The sequence below is a fragment of the Peromyscus leucopus genome, chromosome 20 (genome assembly GCF_004664715.2).
Source record: "Peromyscus leucopus breed LL Stock chromosome 20, UCI_PerLeu_2.1, whole genome shotgun sequence".
NCBI classification, from domain to species: domain Eukaryota; kingdom Metazoa; phylum Chordata; class Mammalia; order Rodentia; family Cricetidae; genus Peromyscus; species Peromyscus leucopus.
The window spans coordinates 15,044,963-15,072,552 of record NC_051080.1 but is presented as its reverse complement, the minus strand read 5'-3'; the positions used below and the strand labels follow the sequence as shown (position 1 = coordinate 15,072,552).

At 54.8% G+C, this 27,590-nt stretch overlaps 1 protein-coding gene across 6 annotated transcripts; it reads right to left on the bottom strand.

Moving 5' to 3' along the window:
• Positions 1 to 705: 705 nt before the first annotated feature.
• Sbf1 (SET binding factor 1) lies at positions 706 to 27,590 on the bottom strand. Of its 6 annotated transcripts, none has more exons than XM_028869162.2 (42): positions 27,341 to 27,565; positions 20,174 to 20,259; positions 19,728 to 19,865; positions 19,392 to 19,550; positions 19,199 to 19,309; positions 18,638 to 18,661; positions 18,311 to 18,416; positions 18,053 to 18,185; positions 17,850 to 17,958; positions 17,658 to 17,771; positions 17,458 to 17,535; positions 16,977 to 17,090; positions 16,770 to 16,898; positions 16,589 to 16,687; positions 16,307 to 16,511; positions 16,112 to 16,224; positions 15,235 to 15,384; positions 14,850 to 14,918; positions 14,601 to 14,762; positions 14,253 to 14,521; positions 13,986 to 14,158; positions 13,832 to 13,905; positions 13,560 to 13,755; positions 13,221 to 13,348; positions 12,453 to 12,631; positions 12,208 to 12,344; positions 11,889 to 12,096; positions 11,366 to 11,562; positions 11,134 to 11,286; positions 8,397 to 8,474; positions 7,846 to 8,027; positions 7,586 to 7,765; positions 6,810 to 6,911; positions 6,550 to 6,735; positions 6,259 to 6,385; positions 6,055 to 6,185; positions 5,755 to 5,985; positions 2,600 to 2,707; positions 2,006 to 2,217; positions 1,447 to 1,534; positions 1,235 to 1,366; positions 706 to 1,147 (listed from the first exon to the last, which is right to left on the bottom strand). In XM_028869162.2, exons 1-42 carry the CDS (start codon positions 27,393 to 27,395, stop codon positions 1,049 to 1,051), a joined length of 5,724 nt encoding a protein of 1,907 aa, XP_028724995.1. In that variant the 5' UTR covers positions 27,396 to 27,565; the 3' UTR covers positions 706 to 1,048. The 6 variants fall into 6 exon arrangements, with proteins under 6 accessions (XP_028724995.1, XP_028724997.1, XP_028724999.1 ...); XM_028869164.2 differs by having other exon boundaries at positions 11,134 to 11,271; XM_028869166.2 differs by lacking the exon at positions 18,638 to 18,661 and having other exon boundaries at positions 11,134 to 11,271; positions 27,341 to 27,590.

Here is a 27,590-nt window from a genome sequence, read left to right as displayed (position 1 = left end):
GCTCTCTGCCTACCTTCTGCCCCAGCCCTGGCTGCAAGTACACAGCTAATGATGTCTAGTCTTGGTGAGGTTCACAGGCAAGCAGGAAAGGACAGTAACAAGCCCAGCAACAAAAATCATCACAACGTCCTTGGATGGGATGATCAGGGACCTCCATGGTAGCCCCAGGGGAGGAAGAGGAGGAGGTGTAGACAGCATAAGACCCATGATCTGTGACTTACAGATCACTGTGGGTGTTGCCTCTTCTCTTAGCCACATTTTCCCCTTCCTAGCTGCCTTGAGGACCTTTTGTTGTTTGTTTTTTTAAGAGCCCATGCTCCTTTCTGCCCAGGAGTGCGGCCTTTGTCCTTCAGCTTCACAACGATTTCCTGAAGTCTTTCACACACTCTCTCTCTCCAATATCTGGAGCCTCCTTGATGTCAACTAATGCTGCAGAGCTATTTGGGTAGAAAAGACAGGGCTGTCTTCTCTGGCTTGTAGGCCTGCAGAAGTTGGGTGGCCGTGTGCTAGCAAGGGTGTCATGAAGTCCCCTTCTGCAGCAGAGCTGCTAATGACCACAGGATCTTGGAGGAAGATGGACTCAGGCTCCAGAAGAAGTATACAAGAAAGATAGCAACTCTCTGCCCACTCAGCAAACCCCAAGGTTGGGACAGAGGAGCCCCTCTGGGCAGACCCATGACACACTGGCTGATGCAGGGACAGGAGTGTGTTCGTTAGTTCTCTCTTTATATAGACTCTGGTTCTAGAAACAACAGTACAGCCAGCCGGCCAGGGCCAGCACACTGACGGGCCGGGTGGGGTGGACTATTTACAAGCCCGGTACAGGGCTGTACCATGGCCTCGGCCCTAAACGGCTCAGCCATGACACTACAATAAGTTAGAGCTGGCCAGGTGGGGCGGGGCGGGGGCTGTACACACAAGTGCTGGGGGGCTCAGGGCCTCAAATACTGTCGAGGGCCGGGGCTGTAAACATGGCCGGGGCGGCCCTGCCCACCCCTAGTGGTCTGTAACGACTGGAAGCAGAGCAGCCCGGGCAGGGCCGGGAGGGTCAGGCGTCCGACAGGCAGCTCTGGATCCGGTCCACCCACTGCTGGGCCGAGGGGACATCCTGGGCACAGAAGTTGTAAACGCGACGTGTTGTCTTCACCTGGGAAGAGCAGGTTACTGACTCCACGGACCCTACGACTCCAAGCCCCCTGCCCCAGGTGTTCCCCACCCCTGGGCAGAGGCTCACATCAAAGAAGGCCTTCTCATCAACAGTCTTAGGGGCACCTATGGTGGGTGTGCCAGGTGCCACAGCTTCCACCTCTGCCAGGTCAATGACACCCTTGCAGTCTGTGTCCACTCGGTGGTCATAATAACGCAGCTGGGGTGAGGAGTAAGAGGCAGAGTTAGGGCAGGTCCACCTTCCATCGGTTTCCTTTGTCCATGCCACTCATCACTCACCTGGTGCTTGGTCTTGTCTAAGACAAACCAGCGGGCCTTCCAGGGCTTCATGAAGGCTCCTTTCTTGTACAGGGTGCCCTCATAGGACCTGCATTTGTACCAGAATCAGAGCCAAGTTAACTAACAGGCGGGGGACTACCTCTAGAAATGAGATGATTGGTTGGTCTCTCTATAGTTGCCATGTGACAGACACTGGGTCCCAAACACCAGAACTTTAAGGGTGTTGGGAAAGCAGTCTCATGTGACACAAATACTCCCAGAGGAGGGGGAACACTTAGTCAAATCTGGCGGCAACCATAGTAAGATGCCCCCGGCTCAGTGTCCTCTAGTGGCAGTCAGTCTTATGGTGCTCCTTGGCTCCATCTCAGCCCTGCTAGAGTCACCAGGTCGACAAGCCAAACCTCTCTTGATGCTGTCCTCCGCTCAGGCAGCTGTCATGGCTTCTACACGTCCTCCTACTTAAACTAAAGCTCCCCAGAGAGCCTAGCCCCACTACAGTCCTGTGTGGGCCCCATTCCCCCGTCCAGAAGTGGCTATGCAGCAGGAGTGCCTTTCACACCTGTTCTCACTCTCAGCTGTCTGGAATTGGCTGTACAGGGTACTGGTGCTCCGTCGGGCAGCCTGACGCGAGCTGGACGTGGTGGAGCCGCTGCTCTGGTCGCTGTCCAGGCTGAGGCTCAGAGTAGAGCCCACAGGCCCCTCCTGCAGATACACACCTAAGGAGCGCCGGTGGTGAGGCACGGCCGACAGCAGCAGCGAGCTGGAGGCGCCCTGGAGGGGGCAGGGTGGAAGGTGTTCTCCTCACGTAAGACAGGTTATAATTCTAAAGTCCAGGGTTATTTTAAACAGGAAAATATCTCCTCTGTAGAAAACAGTACAAATGCTAACATTTCCCAATAAGCCCTTTTAAGCCAAATGATAGCTGAATTATACATATAAATATTGATTAGATTCTGGGATACAGAATAAACCTATCTTCATCTGTTCAGAGAGCTATGTTTTACTTAAATTGTGTAAGTGGGCTTCCTATTCATTTTCCCCTTCACTGTTTGATTTATGGTAGACATTCGCAGAATCAAAGCCAGCCAGCCTCCATCTCCTGGCAACACAGTTGGTGCTCCTCCGCCCAGCCTACTATCCCCACCCCACTCACACGTCCATCTTGCCGGCCCTCAAGGCGCTGCACAGCCTTCACCCGGTCCCAGGTATCTTTCCAGCGTTCAGAAGGTCGGCCTAGCTCTGTCTCCAACCGTTGCAGCTCCTGGGGAGAATTGGTGAACAAAAAAACATCCAAGAGCTGGAAAGATGGCTCAGCGGTTTAGAACACTAGTTCTTACAAAGGAGCTGGGTTTGATGTCCAGTATCCATACAGTGGTCACAATTATCTGTGGTTCCAGGGGATCCGACAGGTAGTTCTAAGAGATCCGACACCCTCTTCTGACCTTTGTAGGTACCAGGCATATATATGGTACATAGACATACATGCAGGCAAAACACTCATACCCTAAAGACTTTTTTCAATCTAAAAAATATTTAAGAACAAAACAACAGCAAAAACCTCCAGACTGGGAGGCCATGATGGCTTCCCAGTGAAGATGTTGGCCGCCACACCTGCCAACTGAAGTGCAGCCTTAGGACCCACATGATGGGATAGGAGACCTGACTCCTGAAAGCAGACCTTCCACCGCACACAGACACACTCAGTAAGTAAATGTAATTTTTATATATATCCAGGCCAGTGATGGTACATGCCTTTAATCCTAGTACTCAAGAGGCAGATACAGGCCAATCTCTGTGAGTTACAGGCTAGCCAGAGCTCTACAGCAAGACCCTATCGCAAATGATAAAAATAAAAATGACATTATATAGTTTAAAAGGATATGAATGAACACTGATTATAGTGTAAGTAATGCAAGCAAGAAAACAATGTAATGATATCGTAAAACTGAATGTAGTATGTGGGTTTAATTAGTATTCTCTCAATGGGGGGTGTAGACTGGGGGCTTAAATGTAAAAAGCTGCCACATCTGAATTCTATATTCAGAGAAAATACCCTTCACAACAGTGACTTATGGGCTGAGTGTAGTATACATTCTGGGAGAGCACCTGCTTCCCATGCACCAAGTTCTGGATTCAGTATCCAGCACCACTAAATAACAGAAAGAAAGAGAAAGGAGGGGGAAGCGGGTAGGCAAAACCAGGCACCATGTTTCCCATGTAGTTCTACCTACCCGAGAGGCTAAAATAAAAACAGAAGGATTGCTTGAGCCCAGGAGTTAAAAATAAATGAGAGTTGAGGTGGTAGTTCCCAAATGTAATCCTAAAACTGAGTAGGCTGAAGCAGGATCAGAAGGGAGTTCAGGGCCCTCTTTAGTTACAAGACCTGTCTGAAAGAATAAAGGCAGCTGGGCACAATGGCATTTGCCTTTAATCCCACACCTCAGAGGCTGAAGCTGAAGGATTACTGAGTTTGAAGCCAGCCTAGAATAAAGTGTGAGTTCCAGGTCAACTTGGGCTAGAGTGAGAGCCTGCCTCAAACCAACAAACCAAAACACCACCACCACACTTGAAAGACGGTAGGTAGGTAGGAAGGTAGATAATGATATAAATAGGCAGGCAAAGGGCATGGCTCAGCGGCAGAGCACCTGCCATGTGTATACAAGGCGCTAGAACTGATTCACTCATCTACAACACCACGAAAAGGAAAGGAGGTGGAGGGACGTTTTCAGACCCAAAAAAAAATAATCAAAGTTTGAGGAAATGTGTGACCAGCAGACCTGTATTACAGGAAATATTGCAAGTTTTTCCGACAAAAAGGAACTGGGATTAGACTAGATATACACAGAAAAAAAAGTGATTATTAGAGACCAGATTGGAGTATACTTGTTCTCTCAACTATTGGGGAGGCTGAGGCAGGAGGATCTCAAATTGTACCCAGCTAGAATAACTTAGAGAGACCTTGTCTCAAAAAACAAAACAAAACAGCCCACCAAGTGACAGTTCTACCTCAGTGGTAGAGCACCTGTCTAGCATACATAACGGTCCTGAGTTCAATTCTCAGTACCGGAAAAGAAAAGATACTGGGAATGGCAAAAAAAGAAAGCTTTTTCTCTCATTTTTAAAACTTCTTTAAACAAAGTTAACCAAACAAAAATAAAGTACTATGTGCATTTATGCCCCAGAAAAGCAAAGTGACTGCAGTAACATCGGATGGAGCTGACAACAGAGATAAAGGACTCTTCTGATCTCTGTACTATCGTCCTCCATACCTTCATTCACAAAACACACTGTCTCCCTGTCTCCCTCCCTCCCTCCCTCCCTCCCTCCCTTTCTCTTCCAGTAATAAGCCCTTTGGACCAGGTCCCTCTAAGATCCTGAGATGCTCAGATAATCTTGAAGGAAACTCAGCCAGCACAGAGGAGGGCGCACCCTCCCCTGCTTAGGACCTGAGGCCCACACCCTCCTGACTGCTCAGCCCCTGATGAACCAGTGAGGGAGGCCATGCCACAGACAGGACCTGCCACCCGTACACTGTCCCAACTACCACACACCAACAAACTCCCACAGCTCACTTGGCCCTTGTTTGATTTCGTTTCCTGAGCAGATGTGCTCAGAAAAGATGGCAAATGAGAGGCGACAGTGACGTCTAAGCTCCAGAGCTGGAACTCAGATGAGCTGCTACTCACTGACAAGCAGAGGCGGATGGTTCCTGGGGAAACCCTGCCTGCACTGATGCCTGGGAGCTACCTAAGTTACTTAAAGCAAGGTACCATAGGGTAGATGCAGTCTGTACAGGAAAGGTCCATGGGAAAGTAAGATTAGTCCCTGGGTAACAGAATAGGAAGTACTGCAATCTTAAGAGGTGGGGCCTGGTGGAAGGTCCTTGGGTCACAGAGAACTTGATGTGACCCAACCCTGAGACTTACCAGAATTGAGTACATGCCCTCGAGCCTCCAAAACTGCAAGCTAAATACATTTCTCTACCTTGTAAGTTAGCCTATCTCCAGTATTTCCTCACAATGACCAACGATGACTAATATACCAGGTCAAGGACACACATGCCAAGAGCGCAGGTCTTGAGAGTGTCTGACAAATGCTTTCTCATCACTACTATCTGCAAACATCTATTAGCATGGACAGAGACCTAGCAACCACAACCCCCTAAGTAAGCAAGCAGTCATATGGTAGTAGATGGAGTCAGAGCCGCCCTAGTTCCCAAGGGACACACGCACATATGCACAGGTATGGCCCTGGTGTCTCAACCAGTGGGGGAGGGAAGACCAGGCCCTCCTCCGGGGCAGCACGCACCTCCAGCAGGCGTGAGATGGCGTCAGGCTGGACTCGAGGACGGCTGTCATAGCAAGGCCAGACCACGCGGCGCCGGCTCTGGGGAGCACCTCCGTCAGGCCGCTCTTCTTCCGGGGGTTCCGGGGGCCCCTGGGCCAGCTCCCAGTCATACGGGGGGCCCTCAGCCAGCGTCTCCTCGGTGTAGAAATCCCACACTTTCAGATTGGACACATTGCTGTAGGGTCGCAGCACCTGGGAGCAAGTCTTACGTTCAGAAGCTGGGCCACGCAGGAGCTGCTGCCCCCGCCAGACCCCATTCACCTCGGTGTCTTCGGGTGCGTATGTGTAGTTGTAGAACATGGGGGTCCTCTTGCTCAGCCGGTCCACGTACTCCCACACGGACCTGCACGCCAGCTGGCCCCTGCGTTCACCCTTCTCCTCATACAGCAGCCCTACACAAGAGTAGCACTGAGCTTAGGCCCCTCTAACCCAGAGTTACCCCAGATTTCCTTCTTCCCTACATACCCAGCTCAATACGCTCATAATCAGAGTCCAGCAAGAAGGTCCGAAAACGGCGGGATGCATGGTGGTAGCCGAGGAACTTGAGGTAGAACTGACTGAATTCAAACTCCATGGGGAACTGCAAATGGACCTGCATGAAGTCGTGGGTCAGAGGTCAGGTGAGGGAAGAACTAACTGCTCAAGCCTATCTACATGGCAACCTCCCTCCCTCCCTCCGTCCCTCCCTCCCCCCCACCAGCCTGCCTGCATGGCAGCCTCCCACCCTCCCTCCCTCCAGCCTGCCTACCCACCCACCTGGTGTACACAGTCCAGGAACTGCAGGAAGACGGGCGTGAAGCCGCTGCTCTGCCCAGCTAGGGTGTGGGCCCCACGGTGGCTGAAACGATGGCCGAACGACAGCCACTCCTTTTCCACCAGCAGGCGGAAGCCCTCCAGAGTGCGGTAGAAGGGGTCTGAGAGCAGCTGCACCAAGGATACCACCTGCCAGAACCACCAGATGTCAGAGAACATCTGAGGACCCCGCCCCCACCCCTTTCCCTGCATCTGCCACATACCTGAGTGGTGATGTCCCAGCCATCCTCCAGGCTCACCAGGACAGAGGAGCCCGAGTCTAGCAGCTCCACTACCAGCACCGATATCTGCAGCAGCTTGTGTATCTGCAGGGACAGGCAACCCTTGGACACTACAGCCAATCGGGTCCCAGAGGCTCCCATAGCCACAGAATCCTTCTAAGGCCAGTAGTACCTACAGCACTGGATGGACTGATCTGCTCTGCTCTGGTCACGTTTACACTGTTCCTCCAGCCTGCCCACCCCTCCTCAAACCCCCGTGACGAGGAAGGCAGATTCAGAAGTCCCTGTCCTTGCTGGGTGTAGTAGTAGATGTCTGTAATCCCAGCACCTAGGAGGACTGCCACAAACTCTGGGCCAGCCAATGCGGCATTGTGAGACCCTGTCCCAGAAAGAGAGGAAGTCCCTGCCCTTCAGGTGCCCAGCAGTCCCATCCCTAAGTGTTCTAGTTGTCACAGGGCACCAATGGCACAACACCCATTTCCATTCTCCAGAAAGGACAAAGCAGCAGAGGGCCCTGTCCACAAGCCACATTCCACAGTGGAGATCAACTCCCCTCACCCCCAACACAGCAGACAGGCTCCAACATCCCTTTCGAACAGGCCCAGACCATCAGCTGCCTCCCGGACACTAGGATACTACACAGGAAGTGCACATCACCTCGCCCTCCTCCCAGTACCCAACATATCAAATGAGGAAACTCAGACCTAGAGGGAGACCTAGCACCCAGATGGGCAGAGAGGCAGAGGCAGTGTAGAGACCTGAGTCAGCCATTCTGAGTCCTCTAGTGAGCGCAGAAAGGAGGCTGGGCCGGGCTCAGTGGCAGGGCAACCAGGTACACAGGCCTTCAGCAATTTCTTGAAGCTGGCTTTCACCTGCCTGGCCTCAAACACCTCGATAGGCACCAGCTCCCACTGTTGCAAGGGATCTGGGCGCACACCCTGGAAGAAGGCCAATGAAAAGCTGTGAGCCACACCTAGCCTGTGCTCCCTGCCTGGCCCCGCGTCCCTATCCCAGTTACCTTAAGCTGAGCTTTGTCACCGATGATGTAAAGGGCTGCCCGCTGTGGCCGGAGAAAGCCAGAATCGGGTGGAGCTCCGTTGGTGTGGGGGGTGCTGAGGAGATCTCTGCTAGCCAGCCTCGAGCCCACATCGGCCCCCAGTCCACTGCTGCGGCCACTGGCTCGGACACTGCTCCACTTGCCTGCAAAGGACACCCCAAGTAAGCACTGGATTGAGGTCAGGGCACCACTTACCTGGGGCTGGCTGGGCCTGGCCTCCAGGGAGGGGACTGAGTTTCCAGGCAGGGCAGAGTGGTCGGCAGGCCGTGAGAGGGAGCAGGGCTGGAACACACAGATGCTGAGGCACATGGGGAGGGGTGCTATGTTAGTGTCTTATGTTAGCATCTGGAGTGGGCTCAGGTGCTGGGCAGTGAGTGACTAGGCTAGGAAGTCAGTTGTGCTAGTCTCTCCGAGGGGGCGTTAGTGCTGGGTGTGGAGGGAGAGATTAGTGCCCAAGACATACTCCTACTAGGGGCCGTCAGTGCCAGGGAGGGAAAGCCCCAGTACGGTACCTCGGGACGCAGTCCATCTGGAGGCCGAGGCCGCCATAGGGTTGGACAGCGTGGTGACCCTGGCTCGGGGGCTGGGCACTGAGGGCACAGCAGAGAGAAGGCTCAGGTTTGGTCCCAGGCCTGGGTTACCAGAGGCTCCCACCAAGTCCCACTCCCAGGGGTCAGCAGCAGGACCGGCCCTTGTCTGTCAAGGAAGGGTCCTTCCCACCAGGGGCAGCCCGGCAGAGAGGGCCTGTGATGCTGGGAAGGGTCAGGCTTTGCCATATGGGGCTCTCCTTCAAACAGCTCCAAGCAATCTTGTCTTCAGATTTTTCCTAGACCCTCTTTCCTTTAGTTTAAGCCAGGGACTGTCTGATAGACAATTCCTGATAGAAGCGTTCAACATACAACCATGTAGTAGCCTTACCCAGAACAAAACACAAGAGGTACCTGAGAGCCTCGGCCTGGAGGAGACCCAGAGGCAACTGAAAGAGGAAGAAAGAAGGGCCAGAGGGACAGGAGGACACAAGCGGATCTCTTCCCAGGACTGCATCCACCACAGTTAGAGGCTGCGACAATGTGGCAGTGTCTGGGGGGAGCCTGAGTCATATCTCAGGCTACCTGACTATGTAGAGGCCTCATGCAGTGCACAGAAAAAATGTCTGGGGCAAGACACCATTACCCCATCCAATGCAAGGGTCACTACGGCCAAGCTCCAGGCCAGTCTTCCACACCCTGATTTCTCGGACAGCTCCACATTACAGATGGCAGTTACCCAGCTTGCAGTGCCCACAGCATCAGACTACTTAGGTTGCAAGCTGGAGATCCAAGCAGGGCTGAGGGGAAGCAGACTCCTGCTCATCACTGGACAGTCAGGGAAGGTGGCCCTACACCTTGAACTCACAACACCAGAGGTGGCGACAGTAGCCCCAGGGAAGGCTAGAGATGCTCAGGGGACACTCGGGAAGGTGCAGGCTGATACTTTCTGAGGGGAGGATGCTGCCTGAAGTACCACTCAGAATTTCCGGAAGAAAAATCACACAGAAATCAGGTATTCTCAGGAAACTGCGCCATGGGTCAGTTTGGCCTATCCACCAGACTGGTGTCGCCTGGTGACCAGGAGAGCCAGCTTGCTGCCCTGTCCTTAGCACTAGGGGCCAGCAAGAGATGAAGATCACTGACAAACTGGTGAGTCCATATGAGAACCAGGGGCTCAACAGGGAGTAAAGAAGCCTGGGGTAGAGAGCGTGCAGAGAGAGGGAAGGACAGACAGACAGCTGCAGGCAAGAACAACAGACCTGGCCTGGTGTGCTGGCTCCCACCTTTAATCTCATCACATGGGAGGCAGAGGCACGTGGATCTGTGAGTCAGAGGCCAGCCTGGGCTACAGAGTGATTTCCAGGACAGCCAGGGCTACACAGGGAAATGCTGTCTCGAAACAGCAATAACAAAAAGCACAATGGACCTGGGTGGTCAGCTTCTAGGAACCAGAGAGACAAGACAGACAAACTTAAGGACCCTGGGCCATAGGACAGCTCTGTTCATAGCAGGTGCTACCAAGCCTAAAAAAGGCCCCAGTACCACTGTGTTCTCAGAAGCTGATCCCAGAAGAGAAAATGTAGCCCCACAACTTCAAGAGGGGGAGGGAAGGACTGGAGTTTAAGGTTGAGCAGACCAGATGGACTGGGGCAACTTACTTCCAAGTGATACTGTCACATTAGCTTGGTAAGATGACTTGAGAGCCTGGCAGACGCCACACCCAGTGCTGAGACAGAGTTCCAAGCACAAGGACCCAGCCTGACACCCACTGGGTTTGGTATGCAAGTGAGTGGCTAGAGTTGTCATCAAAGAATCAACTGCTAAGGACCCCCGCATCTACCGGCAGGCCGTGAGAATGAGCCCGACCAGAGCAGTGCCCACGCCCCACAGTTCACTTGCCAACCACCACTGGACACGGGCTGTCCGCCTTCCGAGAGCGCTGAGAGCACACACAGGGCCGCATCCTTTAGAGCTGCCACCTAGACAACTACGTGAACACAGTCAGCCCAAAGCTAGTGCCGGGCAGCACGAGAAGGGGCTCAACGAATAGCCAGAGGCACACCCCTGATCCCTGGGCCTCCTTCAGACAGCAGACGCAGCTGTCATAGATCAGAACAACAGAAGACACTGCACACAATTATGACAGCAGTTCTCAGGCAAGGAACTGGGTGGGTGCCTCATAAGCAGAGGTCAGCATGGGAAGAAGGCTGGCCTGGCACCCCTTTCAGTGTGTGTTCAGGGTGCTGTGGAGGGGATGACAAGGACATTGAGAGCAGAGCAGAGCAGACAAGATCCAATTAGCCAGGACAGAAGAACATGAAGGCCCCCTAGTGGGCGGAGTGGCAGTTGGAAGGGAGAGGATAGAGGAAGGATGGAGAAATGACTGGGGGTGTTCCTCTAGGCATCAGCAAACACAGCAAGGTATGGACGGAGCACCTGCCGGACCTAGAGACCTCTGGGAGATGTCCTGGTTTAGGGAAGGAGAGGAAAGGACAGGCTTATGGTCAGAGGAGAGCGGGCCTCAGGACACTCACCTACCTGGTCTGGGCAGTATTCCTGCCTGTCCCAGAACACGAAGAGAAGTCCCTCTGTCCCATACCCAACACCCACAAAAGAGTCATTTCTGCCCCTGCTCGTTAGCCCACCATGAATGCTGGCTGCCACAGCCTAAAGTCCTCTTTGCTCTACGGCCACCATTCACCCCAAAGCACCCTCTCACCATGACCACCCATGTGGGCCGAGGAGAAGCTACTAAGCGTGTTTCGTCCCGATGAGTCAGCGTAACGGGGCATGGCGCTGACCACAGCTTGCAGGTACTTCTCCTGCTCCAGGCTGCTGGAGTCTGCCTGGGTCTGGCCTGAGAAAGGAGAAGCTGGAGCTGGAGCTGGAGCTGCAGGAGGTGGAGACTGGACAAGCAGGGTAGGCAGGCAGGCAGAACAAAGGAGGAGTACCTGGAGAAGGTGTATTCTGGGCCTTGAAGAGACCGACGACACCCTTGCCATGCAGGCCCCCAGAGCGCAGCAACACAGCCTTGGAGCGCCCACTGCGCCAGCAGACCACAGGGAAGCGGTTTTGGCGGTAGCAGCGGGAAACACGCTGCAGGGCATTGTCCTGGATGCTCTGGGGAACAATCAGCAATCCCGGATAGCTGCAGGAGTGGGAGGTGTCAGGAGGGCAGCTCTAAGGCCTTGCCCCGTGCCTGTCCACAGAGTAGGTAAGAAGAGCCGACAGGGTGAGCACAGTGGCACAAACCCGTGGCTCCCAGAATCGGAAGGCCAAAGGCACCTTATGCTTATCTGGGTGCCTCCACCAAACCCGCAGCCCAACCCTCTCTCCACCCCCTGCCCAGGCTCCCTGTTTTTCTCCAGGATCCACGGCTGGGACCCATGGCAAGCAGGGAAGGTGTTCAAGCACTGCCTACCACCCTAGTCGGCCCTGGCAAAATCTTCTTGGCGTGTCCTGGCCAGCCCTCACCTGCGACATATGGCATACATGCGATTAACAGGAGAGATGCGAAAGGGCTCCGACTTGGCCCGGCTCAGGCTGCTGCTCAGGGTACCTAGTCCAAGGCGCTGGTAGTCACGGCAACATGCCCGCTCCACCAAGCTGCTCATGGTCATACGGTCAGAGGGCTTCAGGGCTGAGGACGGGGTCAGTGTGCTGGGCTCCAGCTCCTCTGACACTGCAAACAGTATAGTTGGGGACCATCTCTAAAGACCACCAACCCAGGCCCCGGCCTCCATGGGACCATCTCTGATAGAGAGCACACAGATTTCCCTGACCCTGCTCCCACCTGAGATCTCGTCCTCCTGGTCCTCAGGGGGTGGCTGGCCCCGATGCTCCCAGCTAGGGGGGTTATATTTCTTCCGAGTAACATACTGCCGCCCAATGGTCTTCTTAGCATTCTTCACCAGGTTCCGGGAGAAGTTTCTAGGTATAAAAGTCCAACAAAGCTGAGAGGGCAGGAGGTCCAGGGAAGACTATGCTAGGTGCACAGTAAGCACCTGGCTGCCCTGGCTCTGGGACCCAACTCCATACCTCAGGGAAGGACCCTTGTCCTTGGCAACCCGTGGCGACCGGCCGGTTGTGTGGGCTGAGCCAAGTGTGAAGGCGAAGGTGCCCCTGATATCTGGTGGGTACCGAAGCTTGTGTAGCTGCTTACGGAAGAGCTCAGCACTGTCAGACCCCACTTCCTCATCAAAGGCCATTTTCAGCAGCTGGGTCAGACAAATAAACCCTCAGGCTCTAAGTGGCTACCAGGCTCCCCCCCAATCAGATAGCATTCAGTTCACAGGCTCCCTTCTGATGGCACGCAACACCACAGAGGCAGGCCAACTGTGCCTTTTAAGGAAAGGCATCATGTCCATGTAACTCAGGGTCCTAATGCGTATCAACTGTAAATTTCAGTGGCTACTTGACGAGGTCTCTCAGCTTAGGCAGTACACTCAAAACTTAGACTCAGGTCAGTGCCCCAAGGATAAAGACTAATACACAGGGGCTGGAGAGATGGCTCAGGGGTTAAGAGCACTTGCTGCTCTTCCAGAGGTCCTGAGTTCAACTCCAGCAACCATCCGTAATGACATCTGGCGCCCTCACCTGGCCTGCAGGCATACATGCAGGCAGAACACTGTATATGTAATAAATAAATCTTTTAAAAAAAAAAAGACAAATACACAGAGGCCACTATTTCAAAAGGTCAGATGATACCAAGCTGAGAGCCAATGTCACAGCCCCAAGTCAACAACCCACTGGCAGGAACCCACTTACAGAGCATAAACTAGCTGCAGCAGACGTAAGTTTCCTCACCTGGAATGTGCAGGAACGAAGCTGCAGACCATCCTGCAGAAGCTGGTCCACAGGGGTCTGGACACTAATGCGCTTCTCCTTGGTCAATGCAGCCACGGGGAAGGAGCGGACTACCACTTGCTCCCCCACTTAGACAGGTCAGGCAGTAGTGAAGGGGGAGGAGAAGACAAGGGCACATATCTCAGGGTGCCAGACATGGAAGTCTTGGGTGGGTAGGGAAGGAGCGTCATGGGGCCTATCTCCTATAGGGCTTTGATTCTTTGAGAAAAGGGAAGGGAAAAGAAAGTCTTATCTACTCCGAGAGCTGGGGAGGCACAGAAAAAAGGTCCAGAGGCTTACCCAGGGGGTCAGTAGGCATCCCCGTGAAGATGACGCGGTATGTGGTAAGGAAGACAGCACCCTCGGCTGGGAGTAGTGCAGGGCCTCCTCCGCTGCCTCCCACACCCTCCTCACGTCCATCTGGCAGCAGGTACACTCGAAGGCCGTCTAAGACACACTCCTCACCAGGCAACAGGCGTGGCCTTAGCAGCTTGGGCTATTCAGCAAACAGAGCAGAAACTTAGAGCACAGCCCAGGCCTCAGGTACCCACAGCTTGTCAGCCACTATTTACCTTCTGTATGGGGGGCAGCCTCTTGCTCTCACGGTGCACAGCCTCCAGGGTCTCAATGTGCATCTGGACAATGTCTAGGGGAGAGCAGGTCTCATACCCTGGGCCCCTACAGCCACCCATCTGAGCAGTACTCCCGTGCCCAGGACCACCATACCTGGCACCATGACATGCAGTCCCTTGAGATGGTCACTGGTGACCCCACTCTCTGTGCAGACCTTGTCCACAAAGCGGTTGATGAAGCGGACCACGGCCCCAGCCACATCACACGTCTCTGCGTCTTCAAAGCCGCTCTCTGTGTCATAGCTCTCGGCCACACTGCCCGCCATGCTGGGCCAGGAGGGGATGTGTGGGCACCAGCACCCCCACGCCCCCACCATACACCTTCTCCCTGGCCCAGGCCTCACCACCGGCCCCCCCCCACCTGTTGGTGACCAGGCTGTTGCTGGCACTCTCCAGGTCTCCTAGCCCTGCCCGCTCCCGCAGCAGCCGGCTCTTGCTGCTGTCCAGAGGCAGCAGAAGGTAGCTCATGCGGTTGGCATAGTGGATGGCCTGGCTGAACACAGTGCTCTCCTCCTTCTGGACCAGCTCTTGCTGCTTCTCCTGGCTTAGGGTTGGCCACAGGCGCCGCTGCTCTGAAGCCACATCCAGGGCAGATCGTTCATCATCCTGAGACTGCGCTTCCCCCGCCTCCTGTCAGGGCACACCGCAAGAGTAAGCGGGGACCAAGGCGCCCGCCCCCGGCCCGGCCCGGCCCAGGAGTCCTGCACACCTGGGAGGGGCTCACACGCTCATCAGAAGGCTCCAAGTAGAGGGCCCGGATATGGGTCTGCACGTCCCCATAGAACATGGCCTCCCAGAACTGCGGTGTGCTCCACACTACATGCTCCTGCACACAGCTGTACGCAAACTGTGTCACCCCTGGGCTCAGCTTCTACAGAAGGAAGGGGAAAGGTCATGAGCACACAGCAAGCGTAGACTGGCGAGGAGACCTCGTCCCCCCCACCCTCCTGACACTTACCCGGCAGAAAGCTGTGACCAGGGGCAGCAGTGCAGCGGCAATGCCGTGCTCATCCAGGGAAGTGCAGTCCTGTGAGCAGAGCCACGAGTGACAGGGAGCCCCTCTCGGAGAGCATCCACACCCAATCCCACCTCTCTGGCCATCACAGGCCAGTGTCTCCCACCACTGCCACCTGGAACCGTTCCCTCAGGTTTCAAAGTCAGTGCCAACAAGAGCTCCCTTCAGCTCCCCATTCTCCACGGACTATGGACCTCCCCGACCCCATCACATGGGAGAGACCCCTGCACCCCCTCTTCACTCTCTCCTGTCAGAGTCCCAGGGACACTAGAGGCCCCATGTCTACCCACCCATGTGACATCCCTGGTAAGATGAAGGCCGGCCTCACCTGTAGGCAGCAATTCATCATGCGGACGACGAAGTCAAACTGCTGATGGTCTAGAACTGCACGGTTCTGCTGTACGTGCAGGTGAAGCTCATGGGCGAGGCAGCGACGGGCAGCTCGCCCCTTCAGGGCCCTGAGGACAGCTGGAAGCAACTGGAGGCAGAGACAAGGGGAAATGTAGAACACAAGGCACCACGGGGGAGTCCTCACCCAGCGTCAGACTGGAGACGGCCAAGCCCAGGCTCCAAGCACAGAAAAGCCCAAAAGCCGATGTAAGTCAGGTGTGCTCAGGCTCTGCTTTTCACTGACCAGTACAGACTTAAGGCTCCAGCGGACCCAGCAACCCCACAAGTGACAGTTCAGAGGACAGAGACACCAGGCATGCACGGTGCTGGCTCCCAACCAAGTGTGGACATGGGCTCTGGAGGGAGCCCCAGGAGCACCACACAACACCCCGGAGGTGTTCGCGAACACAATGAAGGGCAGAATGGCATGCAAGAAGATTATTAAAGCAACCAAGCCAGGCGTGGTGGCTTATGCCTCTAATCCCAGCACTGAAGAGGCCAAGACAGAGTAAGAGTAAAGCCCACTGGGCTTAGATAGTGAGCTCCAGGCCAGCCTGGGCTATCAAGACTGTGTCTGAAAAACTCCTCCCCAAACAAACAAACAAACAAACACTCCACACATCCATGGCATATACAGGTCTACACTGTAGAGTGGGTACACTATACTGCCGTCCACTCAGACGAAGGAGCATCCTCCTGTCCATGCAGCCCCTGCACAGGCTCAGCATTTACCGCACTGGGAGAAAGAACTGAGTCTCCCAAGAGCCGCTGCCCCAAGCCCAGATTAGAGGCTCGTTCCACCTGACAAGCCTCACCTTCTTTGCTTCAAGCATTTTCCCTTCGAACACATAGGAGATGCAATTCCGCACCACCTCCAGGCGACGCGCACTGTTGACGTGAGGCCCGCTGCATCGCTCTAGTATGGCCGCTACAGAGACAGGACATGCTCATTCAACTCCTGGCCTTGTACCCATCCTAAACCAGCTTGTCTTCCCCCTCGAGGTACATACTCATGGGGGGCCCTGAAGGCACAGTGGTCTTCCTCTCAGCTTTGACAGCTGGGGGTGCACCCTGCATCTTGGCCGCAGCCTGGTCCACAATCCACTGAACTGTGCCCTCATCTAGCCGGGGGAACGGCCGGTGAGTCCGCCGCAGGTGACTGGCCTCACCTGGCCTCTGCACTTTGTGCATTGCCACAGCTGGGTATGGGTTTTCCTGAGGGAACACAGGCAGGCATTGGCTAGCGGGCCAGGACCAAAGTGGCAGCATGCCCTCCATGTCACCCACCATACATTCTTATAAAGTTGCTCCGCTAGTTCCTGGACGTGACGCAGGACACGGTGGGGATGGTTCTCGTCCGCCCGCATCCGCGCTACTTCGTGAGCCACAAGCTAAGGGGGAGGAGGCAAGACAGTGAGGGTCAGTTGAGCGGGTTGGACAGGGACAGGGAGACAGGCAGGGGCAGGGCTGTACCTCATCAAACAGGTCTGTGGAACGGTAAGGGACCCCTCGCTCTGATACAAAGCCTGCAAAGGCCATGCCCTCCAACACCTTCATCAGGAAATCATCCTCCACCAGCCCACGCTGGCCTAAGAACGCTGCCTGGGAGAACACTGAGAAGTTAGCTCTTTGTGGATTCACGGAGCTGTCTCCAGCCCCAGCCCCAGCCCCAGAGCCTACCTTATGGAAACGAATGACTGGTTCTGGGTGGATGCGCACAATGTGCAGGCACCAGCGGTAACCTTGCAATAGTTGAGCAAAGAGCCGCAGAAAGACAGCACGAAGCTCCTTGTCCTGAGAGAACAAGTCAATGCAGGTATCGGGTCCATTCAAGTCCTCTCTCTATCCCCATTCACAGCCAGGCCCTGGGTTTCCCAGGCACCTCTGCTGCCCCCCTTGCCTCTCCCTACAGTGCAGTCAAGTGAGTCCTCCAAGTGCTGAACAGTGGCTCCTGTCCACGGCCCCTTGACTGGTTCACTGTACTGGCTCAGACACAATCATCACACCTAACTATCTGTATAGCTCCTTCGTTCCCAGGCTCCTTCCTGCCTAGGGTACAGAAACCTGAGGTCAGCTTGGAGGTAAGCCGAGTGTCTGAGCACCATGAGCTTGGCCATTCGAGGCACTGGAATCTCTGTATCAAAGCAGCAGTGACCCTCACCTGCATCTTCAGGGAGGAAGCAGATGTTGTAGGGGGTGGGAAGGCAAGGTCAGCCAACTCCAGCTCTGGATCCAGGACCTGTGGAAGCAGAGAGGAGCAGAGACAACTGCATGGTGACCTTAGGCTCTGGGTTCCCTGGCTGTCAGGTGACCGCTCCCACAAGCCCAAGGCTCCAGCCCCACCCTGGCCCCAACCCTCACCATGCTCAGAACATTGTGGGTCTGGCTTTGTAGTGGCTCTGGCAGGGGTGGAATGTGCACACACTCAGGGACAGTCACCGTCCCTCCATCAAGATCAGCAACAATCACGTCCAGCTGTGTGCACCAAAGGGAGCAAGTGGTGAGAGATCAGCAAGCCCAGGCAGTGACGCAGACACAAAGCACAGCCCTTACCAGCTCCTGAGTCTCTGCCTGGAAGGCTGCATTGACCCCAATGATGAAAGGCGTGGGCGTGCTAAGGACTTCTAGCAGCTGTGCTGGCAGGATGGGCACATAGGTGAAGCTGCAACGGCCCAGAAGACACTGTAAGCCCCGGAGGACAGAGGGTAGACAGAGGGACCGGGGAGGCCAGGAAGAAGGGCTGGGCAGAAAAGCACCTGTATCTGAGAGGGAACAGCAGTGCCAAGAGGCCCCTGCAAGCATCTGCAAGACGTTGGTAGCTCCTGGACAGGAAGAGGACTTTGTGCTCAGTAAGGGCAGCACAGAACAAAGACAGCACGTTGGTGATGCCTGAAGAAAGGAGACAGGGTTGGTGAGGGCCCACGTCCCTACTCCAGTACACAGGGAGCACCCTCACCTCTGACCACTGGTCCCAGAACAGGAAATTGGGGGTGGGGTATAAGAGGCAGTCTCACCCAGCTGGCGGAAGAGGAGGGCCACACTACAGCGGCTGACAGGCAGTGAGTCTACCAGTGGAGTCTGAATGACCTGCCGGTCACCAGCCCCCAAAGAGATGGTTCTCTGTAGGAAGAAAACGACCAGAGCTTAGAGTGTGGGCAGCCGGGATCAGCTCTGAGCACTTGGCCCCAGGTAAGCTGACAGGTCTTGAGATGGGACTGGCTTAGACGGCTGGAGGGGAAGGTCCCGCCCTGCTCTGCAGAGAAAACTCAAGGTAAGGGGGGTCTGCCTCTGATCTGAGTGGGGCAGGGCCTGAGTGGGCAGAAGAAACAAAGAGTCCATACCGCTCCTTCCTCAACAGAGTCCAGCTGCACAGGACAGACAGACAGAGAGACACCATTAGACACAAGGCACAGAGTAAGAGACAGAAAGATACATGGAGCTGGGCGGTGGTGGTGGCGCACGCCTTTAATCCCAGCACTCGGGAGGCAGAGGCAGAGGCAGGTGGGTCTCTGTGAGTTCAAGGCCAGCCTGGTCTACAAAGAGTTCCAAGAAAGGTGCAAAGCTACACAGAGAAACCCTGTATTGGTGAAATTGCTCTCCAGCTACAACGCTGTCTCGAAAAACCAAAAAAAAAAAAAAGATACACGGACAACGGCATCCAGAGACAGGCACACACCCAATGATCAAGAGGACAGAGACGGAAAAGGCAGGCTCAAAGCCAAGTAAGCAGACAGGGCTAAGAAGAGACGACAGACGACGGCACGAGAGCAGAAGGGAGTGTCTAAGGCCTTGGCTTGTGTGCTTGGCCAGGCAGGACTATGAGTGCCCAACAGGTACCCACCCTCACCTCCTATGACTGTACCAGGAGGGCCTGGGGCCACCCAGCTGTCTCCAAGACCTACCTGCGATCCCCCAGCCAAAGGGACAGTACACGTGAGCAGGTTCCCAATCACATTCTCGAGGCACACATTCAGGCCCTCCACATGGACAGCATAGATGAGACCAAGGCTATTCTGCAACAAGCAGAGAGGGAACAGTGGTACAGCTGACAGGGCACCCCACGTACTGCCTCGCCGCTTCGGTGGCCCTCCTCACCCTGAACACGTCTGTGTGGTCCAGGCGGGACACCAGCACCAGAGTCTTTGGAGCAAAAAGCTGGCTGGGTTGGGCTGGTGCTGTGGACGACAGCCGTGCCTGGCCTCCTTCATCTGCCTCTTCCTCCTGCTCTGTGGTATCTTCATTGAACACCACTTCCTGCAGACAGAAACCAATCCTCCTGGCTCTCATCCGAGTCATTCCATGAGCCCAAGTGGAAGACAGAGGTGACTCAGGTGCAGTCTTCCCAAACAGGAACATACCCCCAGAGGTAGAGCAAGCTGGCCATGGCTCAAGGCTCAGCTTCACATGTTGCACAGCAGAGCTTCAACTGACCTGTGTGGACTCCACTGGCTCCCAGAAGGTCAAGCAGGCGCAGTAGTGCCTCTCAGAGTTGATGTCGGTAAGGACAGCCACAAAAAAAGTTGGTGGATTCCTCTCGGGACAAAGCTGCCACCCACTGGGCTGGCAAAACTACAGGGAGGGATCAGCAGTCAGTGCCTGCACCCACACCCACAGTAAGAATCAGCCCCTTCCCTCACCACCTGCCCTCAAGCACCTGCCCTGCCGGGACCTGGAGTTGCAGGGTATACGAAGCACCTTTTTATTACCCAGGGAACACCTTAGCCTCCTAGCCTTAGCCCTCTGGAAGGAGGGCTCTGGCCTTACCATCTAGGGTGAAGCCTACAAGGGACACAGTGACATGAGCAAGACACCCTGCCTGTCAGGCCAGCTGCCCCCCAGTGGACCTGATATCCCCTATGCTAGGCCTCCACACTCACCAGCTCAATGCCCTGGGGGAAAGGGTTGTCCTCCCAGTCCTTCTCCGGGAAGCGCTGCAGGATCTGGCCCTGGCCTTCCCCACTCCCTGAGAACAAGAGCAGGTGGTCAGAGTGCCCTCCCAATTCCCATCCCCACCCCGACCCCTCATACTGTCAAGACTGGCCCAGGATGGAAACAGCTCCTTCTCATCTGGCATCCTATCAGCCTAGGCTCCCAGATCTATCATTCTCTAAACATACTTCTGTGCAGAGAGGCCACCATAAGGAAGATGGAGAAGGCCTCAGACCTCTCCTCCCACTTACTAGCCCAGCCTAGTCTTTCACTGTATAGGATCCTCTCAGGGGGGAGCAGAGTACTTATAGCTAACTCAACATCTTCCCTGACTGCCAACCTGCAGCTTTAGCCCTCAAGCCCCTGCCAGACAGTGGGCATGTCTGGATATATACTGGGTACCTTGGTGATCCCTGTCACCTGTCTGTCCTGGGCCCATGCTCACAACTGTTATCTGTGTGGAATTCAAGCCCCAGCTTCTCTTACACAGGTAGAAACACCAACCATGGCTCCAAATTGCTACCTATCCACAGTACCTCAGAGACAGTTCCTCCCAGAGCACAAGTCTCAGAAGTCAAGAGTTGAGCAGGGACCCGCCCCTTTGAAGGCTGGAGCTCCCAGGCCCCTGTCTGCACCAGCAAGGAAAGAACTTCTAAGTATAGTCTATGTAGGTGGAGTGAAGGTCCCTGCCTGGGGCTCACTCCTAAACCACCAAATCAGGAGGCCAAGTGATGGTAACAACGATGACATAGGATACCATTTGCCTCATATACTCATGGAAGATGGAACATGGTATGGCAGTGGTTCTCAACCTTCATGGTGTTGCAATCCTTTGTTATGGTGTTCCACGTTATGGTGAACCTCCAACCATAAAATTATTTCATTGCTACTTCATGACTGTAATTTTGCTGCTGTTATGAATCATGATGGAAATATGTAATATGCAGGATATCTGATATGTGATCCCCAAAGGGGTCGAAACCTACAGGTTGAGAACCGCTGTGGTATGGCAAGAAAGACAGGCGTCCTCACTTTTGCTTCTCACATACACAACTTCAAGATCCCCAAGGCATAGTGCTCTCCCATCCTTTACTTGGCCCAGACTCAATGCTGCTGATGCTCCCACCAGTAGAAGCAGCAGAAGCAGACAGTGAGGGGAGGGTGTTCAACATAAAAGTCTTTTCATGCCAGCCAGTGGTGACGCACGCCTTTAATCCCAGCACTCGGGAGGCAGAGGCAGGCGGATCTCTGAGTATGAGGCCAGCCTGGTCTACAGAGCTAGTTCCAGGACAGCCAGAGCTACACAAAGAAACCCTGTCTCCAAAAAAAAAAAAGAAAGAAAGAAAAAGAAAAGAAGTCTTTTCATGGATCCTTCCCACCTTAGCCTAAGTCCCAGAAAACTTCAGTGTGCAATGGGCCTGCTAGAATATGGCCTCACATCCACCCAGCCTACATTTAGACACAGTTGTGCTGAACACACAAGCCCAAGACAACAGGACATAATCCCCAGGTCCCCTAAAAGCAAAAGAACTCAGCTGCAACCATGGGAGATCACCCATGCTTCTGCCTCTAGAACCATGGAGAAAATATCAAGGATGTGAATACTACGAAGGTTGCTGCTAAGCTGGAGGTGGTGGGGTGCAGGGGCCTATTATGACTCAGAAAACCTCAGCTTCCTGCTCCCCTCCTCCCACCACCAACACCCTGCAGGCGACAGGCAACAGACAAGGAAGGGACAGGTGTCTGCTGGTGTCATGCCTACCTACACACACCCACGCACCTGTCCCACCAAGACAAAACCCCCAGGGGGTCCCTCAGGTCCCACCCTCAACAGGCCTGGGCAGTGCATGCACAAAGACATGATCACGTACACACATGCATGCGCACACATACACACACAAGCACACACACAACATGCGCACACACAACCTACTCCCCCAGTTGTGGCTCCTCCCCCAACCCACTCAGGCAAGAGCCTCCTTGTGCTCGGCCCTAAACCACCATCTGGGCCCAGCCCTGGCTGGCACCCAGGGCTCACCCAGTTCTTGCCACGAGGCAGCAGGCGGAGGAAGGAAGGGGGGTGTGCAGCCAGGGAGAGCAGCCTCTGCTCTGCAGCCTTCCCAAGGCCAGAGGGCTAGTAGCCTTCTGAGGGTTGTTTTTACAGCCTCTCCTCCCAGGGGAATGGGCACAGGATGGTCATCATCCATTGCCAGCATCCCTCATCCTGTGAAATCTTAATTCCCACTTCCCACTAGTCTTCAAGTCTTCTGAGGGTTCCACACTCTAAAGAGGTCCTTTCCTGAGACTTCCAACTGCCTCATAAGGGGAGATGGGTAGATAGCCCAGTGGTCATCTCTCTTGAGCTCCTTCTCTGTACCTTCAACAGCCCAGGATCTGACCATCAGGTTTCAGTCTAGTGCCTCCTCCTCTAAGAAGCTTGCTATCCACTCTCAACCTAAATCGGGGGGCCTGTAGCAGGACCCTGAAGCCTTCCCTCCAACAAGTATAGCCCCTGTCTCCAGGCAACTGGTACACCTGTCAGTAGCCTGACCAGACAACAAGTTCCTGTGCATGGCACAGACTACAGCCTAATTAGGGCTTGTTGAATTCATGTAGTCAGCTATATGACCATGCTCCCCACACCCAGCCCAACTCAACCCCACAACAAACAGGTTCCTCAGTCAGAAGTGCAGAACAACTTCCGGAGCCCTGAGGCACAGCAGGCCCTCCCAAGTCTTCCTTACAAGGAAGACTTGTAACTCTCTCCTTTGGCTTCTCTGAGACCCCACACTGCTGGCTTGCATTTAGGTGAGGGGTTTTGCCATGTCTCTATGTCTGTCATCCACTAAAACCTTTTGGCAACCAGAGTAACCTGTAATGGCTATACTTGACCCACCAAAGTACTGCCCACTTTGGGTAGAGAGGAGAATGAGCACCCTCCCTCGCTAACCCAACAGTGCTGGGACTAATCGCAACAGTACAGCCAGACACTGCAAAGCAGTGCTCTTTGGGGAGCCTATGGAGGATAGACACCAAGGTCCACTGAAGCAGAGATGGGAAGTCCCTGACCCACTCTTGAACCCACAGGTTGGGTGGGCCCATACTAGGAAAACACATTGGGATTCCCGTACTCAAAGCACCTCAGCAAGAGCTTCCTCCAGCAACCAGGCCCATGCAGGCTGGGGGCCTGAGTGGCAGAACACAGACCATGTATTCTGTCATCTGCTGGCAGCACCCCATCACCAGTGCCAGGCTCCGAGGCTTGGAGGGCCAACCGTGGACAGTGTGCACTGTGGGAAGGCAAAGAAGGAACGGCAGCTTCTCCTGGCCCACCGCACACCTCACCACACATGCTGGACAGCACCAGCTGCAGCCTCTAAGGAGCCCGGCTCTAGGAAAAGGGAGGGAACAGAAGAATACTACCTTCCTGCTTTTCTCACTATCAGACTTCAAGACGAAGACAATGCCCCAGGCCAGCTGCAGCAGAGGACATGTGCAGAGGGAGCCTACAGCTTTCTCAGTTTTTCTCTCTGACCTGTCCCCAGTCCATAATAAACAGACACAGAAGCTTTAATCCACCCCAGCAAAACCTTGGACCCTTAAACTCCAGGGGTGGGGGGCTGGGAGGGAACTGCAGCCATCCCAAACAGCCCCAACCTGATCCAGAGGGAGGGCAGGGCCATGGGTGGGGACAATAGATGGGGCCCAAGAATGTGGCCACCTCATTATCATCGGAACTGAAGGAGGCCGGGTCATGGAACAGAAGTCGTTTTCGTGGGTGATGGAGATCTAGCTCTTCCTCCCCAGCAGTAGGAGGGGGGTACCTGCCAGGCTTAGGCCAGGTAAAGTGTCTGATAACTGAGCACTGGCCAAGCTACAACAATTAACTGACCACTTTTGGGAGCTGGGCAAGGGGTCTTAAGCTAAGCTGTCTGGTCCTCATCCTAAGGAAGGTGTCTAGTTCAGTGATAAGACAAGGCACACACACACAGGGTGTTCCCTGACTCACCTGGTGAGGGGCCTATGCTGTGCCAGCCGGCATCCTCTAAACTTTAGGGCCTAAAGTGGAAGGGTCACACACAGCCCAGCCATTTACTGTCTGTAACCTTGTCTACTTTCCCTGAGAGGTCACCAACTGTAACCATTAGCAACCAGGATGCTACCTCAGGTAAGGCTCTGGACCCAACCTAGACAAAAAGGCACCCAGCACCCAGGTCCTATACCTAGCAGCTCCAAAGAAAAAGTTCTGCTTCAGAACAAAAATAATATGAGTATCCTCTCCCTCATACTCCTCACCCTAAAAGACCCTGCATCCCCACCCCAATGTCCTAGGGTAGGTAGCCAGTACAGCGGGTCCTTCACGCTCCTCAGAGGCACCCACCAAGCAATGTTCACACATCGGCTACCCAGCCTGTCCTGTGCCACAGCTTCGTATGCGAGAGCTCCTGACAGCCTCATTAGATGGATGGGATTCGTCCATCTCAAGATGAGGAGACTGGGGCAGAGAGAGCACAAGGACTGGCATGAGGCTGGTGACAAGTGACAAAGAAGGACAACCGACGTAGCAGGCTCTCTTCTGACCCACCAGCCAGCTCCTAAATCACAACACGGAGGCTTTTTATTAGTTAGGAACGCTCAGACTTACCTTATGTTCGTCCCACCAGCGCTCGTAACCTAAATTAACCTGTTCATCTACGTTTTGCCTCGGTGCTTTTTACCTCTCTTTCTTTCTGTGTGTCCTATCCATGTCTGGCTGGCGGCTGCCTGGCTGGCTGGCCCTGGGCCCCCTCTCTCTTTCCCCGCTAGGTTCCTCCTCCTACTTAGTCTCTCTGCCCGCCAGCCCCGCCTATCCCTCTACTGTCTTGCTACTGGCCATTCAGCTTTTTAGTAGACCAATCAGGTGCCATAGGCAGGCAAAGCAACACATCTTTACACGTTAAACAAATGCAGCATAAACAAATACGACACGTCTTTACACAGTTAAACAACTATTCTGCTACATAAACAAATGCAACACATCTTTACACAGTTAAAGTAATCTTCCACAACAAACTAATTTTCAGTGTGCTCCTCAGCTTTGAGTCTTTAGCTCCCCATGCGCATACCCCTTGTCTTTAGCCCACCCAGGGACCCAATTCTGGACTGATTCCTCCAAGAAATGCCTCGAGGCTGAGTGGTTAGCCAGCAACTAGTCAATTTTGACCCTAGAAGGCAACACTTAGAGGGCTCCATGGCCTTCTGGTTCCACAATGATGGGTAATTTGAGAATTACTCCTTCACATCATTCAGGACAAGTAGCTACCTCTGGCCTCAGCCTTCTATTCTGTCCCGCTCAGAGGTCAGAGGTACCTATCTCTCGTGTGGCTCCATCAGTGAGTCCACATGCATCACAGCAAGCTTCTCGAGGAGACCACCTACACCTCCTCATGTCACCCTCAACTTCACCCCCCCCACACACACACACCTATCCGACCTGGTCTCTGCCTGCAGTCTCGGCCTCACGGGACATTTTTCATACTGTTCTCACCACCAACTAAGTCCATTTTGTTCCTCCAGCCCTGGCCCAGCACCCAGCCCTAGACCCCTAAGAGTAAGGTAGCCCCTCAGCCAGCTTTGTTCCCTGATTCCCTAGCAGCACTCCAGTTCCAGGGGGAGCCTCGCTGACCTTCACATGTGCCTTGGAGCCCAGGCTCTCCCTCTGTGCGACAGCACAGCACTGGTGGCAAGCCTCCTGCTCGAAGAGGACAGGGAGAGGAAGACAATGTGGTCTCTGCTTTTGAGAACTCCCTCTCTGGAGAGAAAGGCAGATGCTCACGACTGAGTGCCAAGAGATAGAGACTTGAATACATGAGAACAGAGAGAAGGAGGTGCTCAATGAGAGGGCACTGAAGAGGGGCTGGAGACAAAGATGATGGTGATGCAGATGTTTCCTGGTGGGTCTGGGGTCCAGCATGTAGACGTTAAACAAAGGAACAGTCCTACTGAAGACTTAGCAAGAAGGAAGGCCAGGAGGAAAGTTTAGGTCCTAAATGGTGACAGTGACTGAGAGGCGGCAGGGTAACTGTGTGGAGGAGATGATGGTAGAAGAACATGGTGGGAGGCATGACCTCTAGGAACGAAGGGCTGCCTAGTCTGGCCACACAGCTGTCCCTAAGATACTGCCCCTCTACAGGTGGGATTTGACAGCTAGACTGCAAGTCCCCAGTCTCTGTCCCAGAACGGCACTCAACTTCTCTGTGCCCGATTCTACTCTAAAGATAGGGGCAACAGCAAGCCAACATCAGTGGGCTCTTGGGAGGAATGAGATCATACACACAAAGGGTTGTGCAGGGCCTGGCACACTGACGACTCTAGCCAACACCCCAACACTGTTGTCTCCATGGCTGTTGCTGATGTCACTGTCAGGCTCCGTTTTCTCCTACCCCCTGGGCTGAAGGGCTCTCAGACACAGGTGCTAACCCCAGAGCAGGGCCTCCTAGACATGAGCACCAGTCACCACACTGATCCCCCACGGAGGGCCTGGCTTGCAGGCTTGGACAGCAAGGGCGAGCACCAGGAACGCTCTTCTCCAAGTCTGACACTTTCTTCCGAAGTCCAGCTCAATACCACCTATCCATTTAGCAGTTTCTGAGCCCCTCCCCTCCCACTGCACCCCACCAAGCGTGCTTGAGGTTTCAGAACTAGCACTGGGTCAGAGAAGCTGGAAAACCAACGTTCCCGCCCCCCTCTGTGAAATTCCCAGATACAGCCACCGGCAGTCGGCCAAGGCGGGTGCGCCCATCCCACCCAACTTGGAATCGGGGAGACCTGAACTGCAGCAGGGCCCTCCCACCTCCCGCGCCGCCGGGGCACACGCCCCTGCCCACCTCAGGAGACCGATGCAGGTGCCCAGGTGCGGGAGGACGGCCCTGACACAGGCCAAACAGTCTGGGGTCCTCGCGAGCTACCCCGGACGCCACGGTGGCCGATAACCTCGGAGGCCTCTGTTCGCAGGCCCGGAGAGCTCGGCCCCAAGTTCTAACACTGCCTCCGGCCGGGTGTTTTCAGCCTCGAGTCCTCCGTCCCAGTCCCTCAGACCCCAGCTCTTCCCCGGGGCACTGAGCCTCGGCACTCACCGCGCGGGTGCGGCCCGAACGCCACCAGCACGAAGTAGTCCGCGAGCCGCGCCATGGCAAGGGGCGCAGGCGGGCTCCACGGCTCGAGGACTCGATGGCGGCGCGCTCATGGCCCGGCGCTGGCCCTAAGCTGCACACTTGGGACACCCCCGGCCCGCTCCTCTGCAGCGCCGCTGGCCAGGGCTTCCGCCGCCATCTTCCCAGCCAGCCGGCCCGCCCGGGCGCTCCGTGCGCCTGCGCAGTTCTGCCC

Bases quoted from the DNA above. Each gene is read 5' to 3' on its own strand.
- Sbf1 (XM_028869162.2), bottom strand. From the start codon at position 27,395: ATGGCGCGGCTCGCGGACTACTTCGTGCTGGTGGCGTTCGGGCCGCAC. The intron at 16,899-16,976 runs GTAGGCTCTGGG...GTGTTCTCCCAG, and splicing joins CAGTCATTCGTTTCCATAAG to GCAGCGTTCTTAGGCCAGCG. The intron at 15,385-16,111 runs GTGAGGCTTGTC...CTCTGCCTCCAG, and splicing joins AAATGCTTGAAGCAAAGAAG to TTGCTTCCAGCTGTCCTCAG.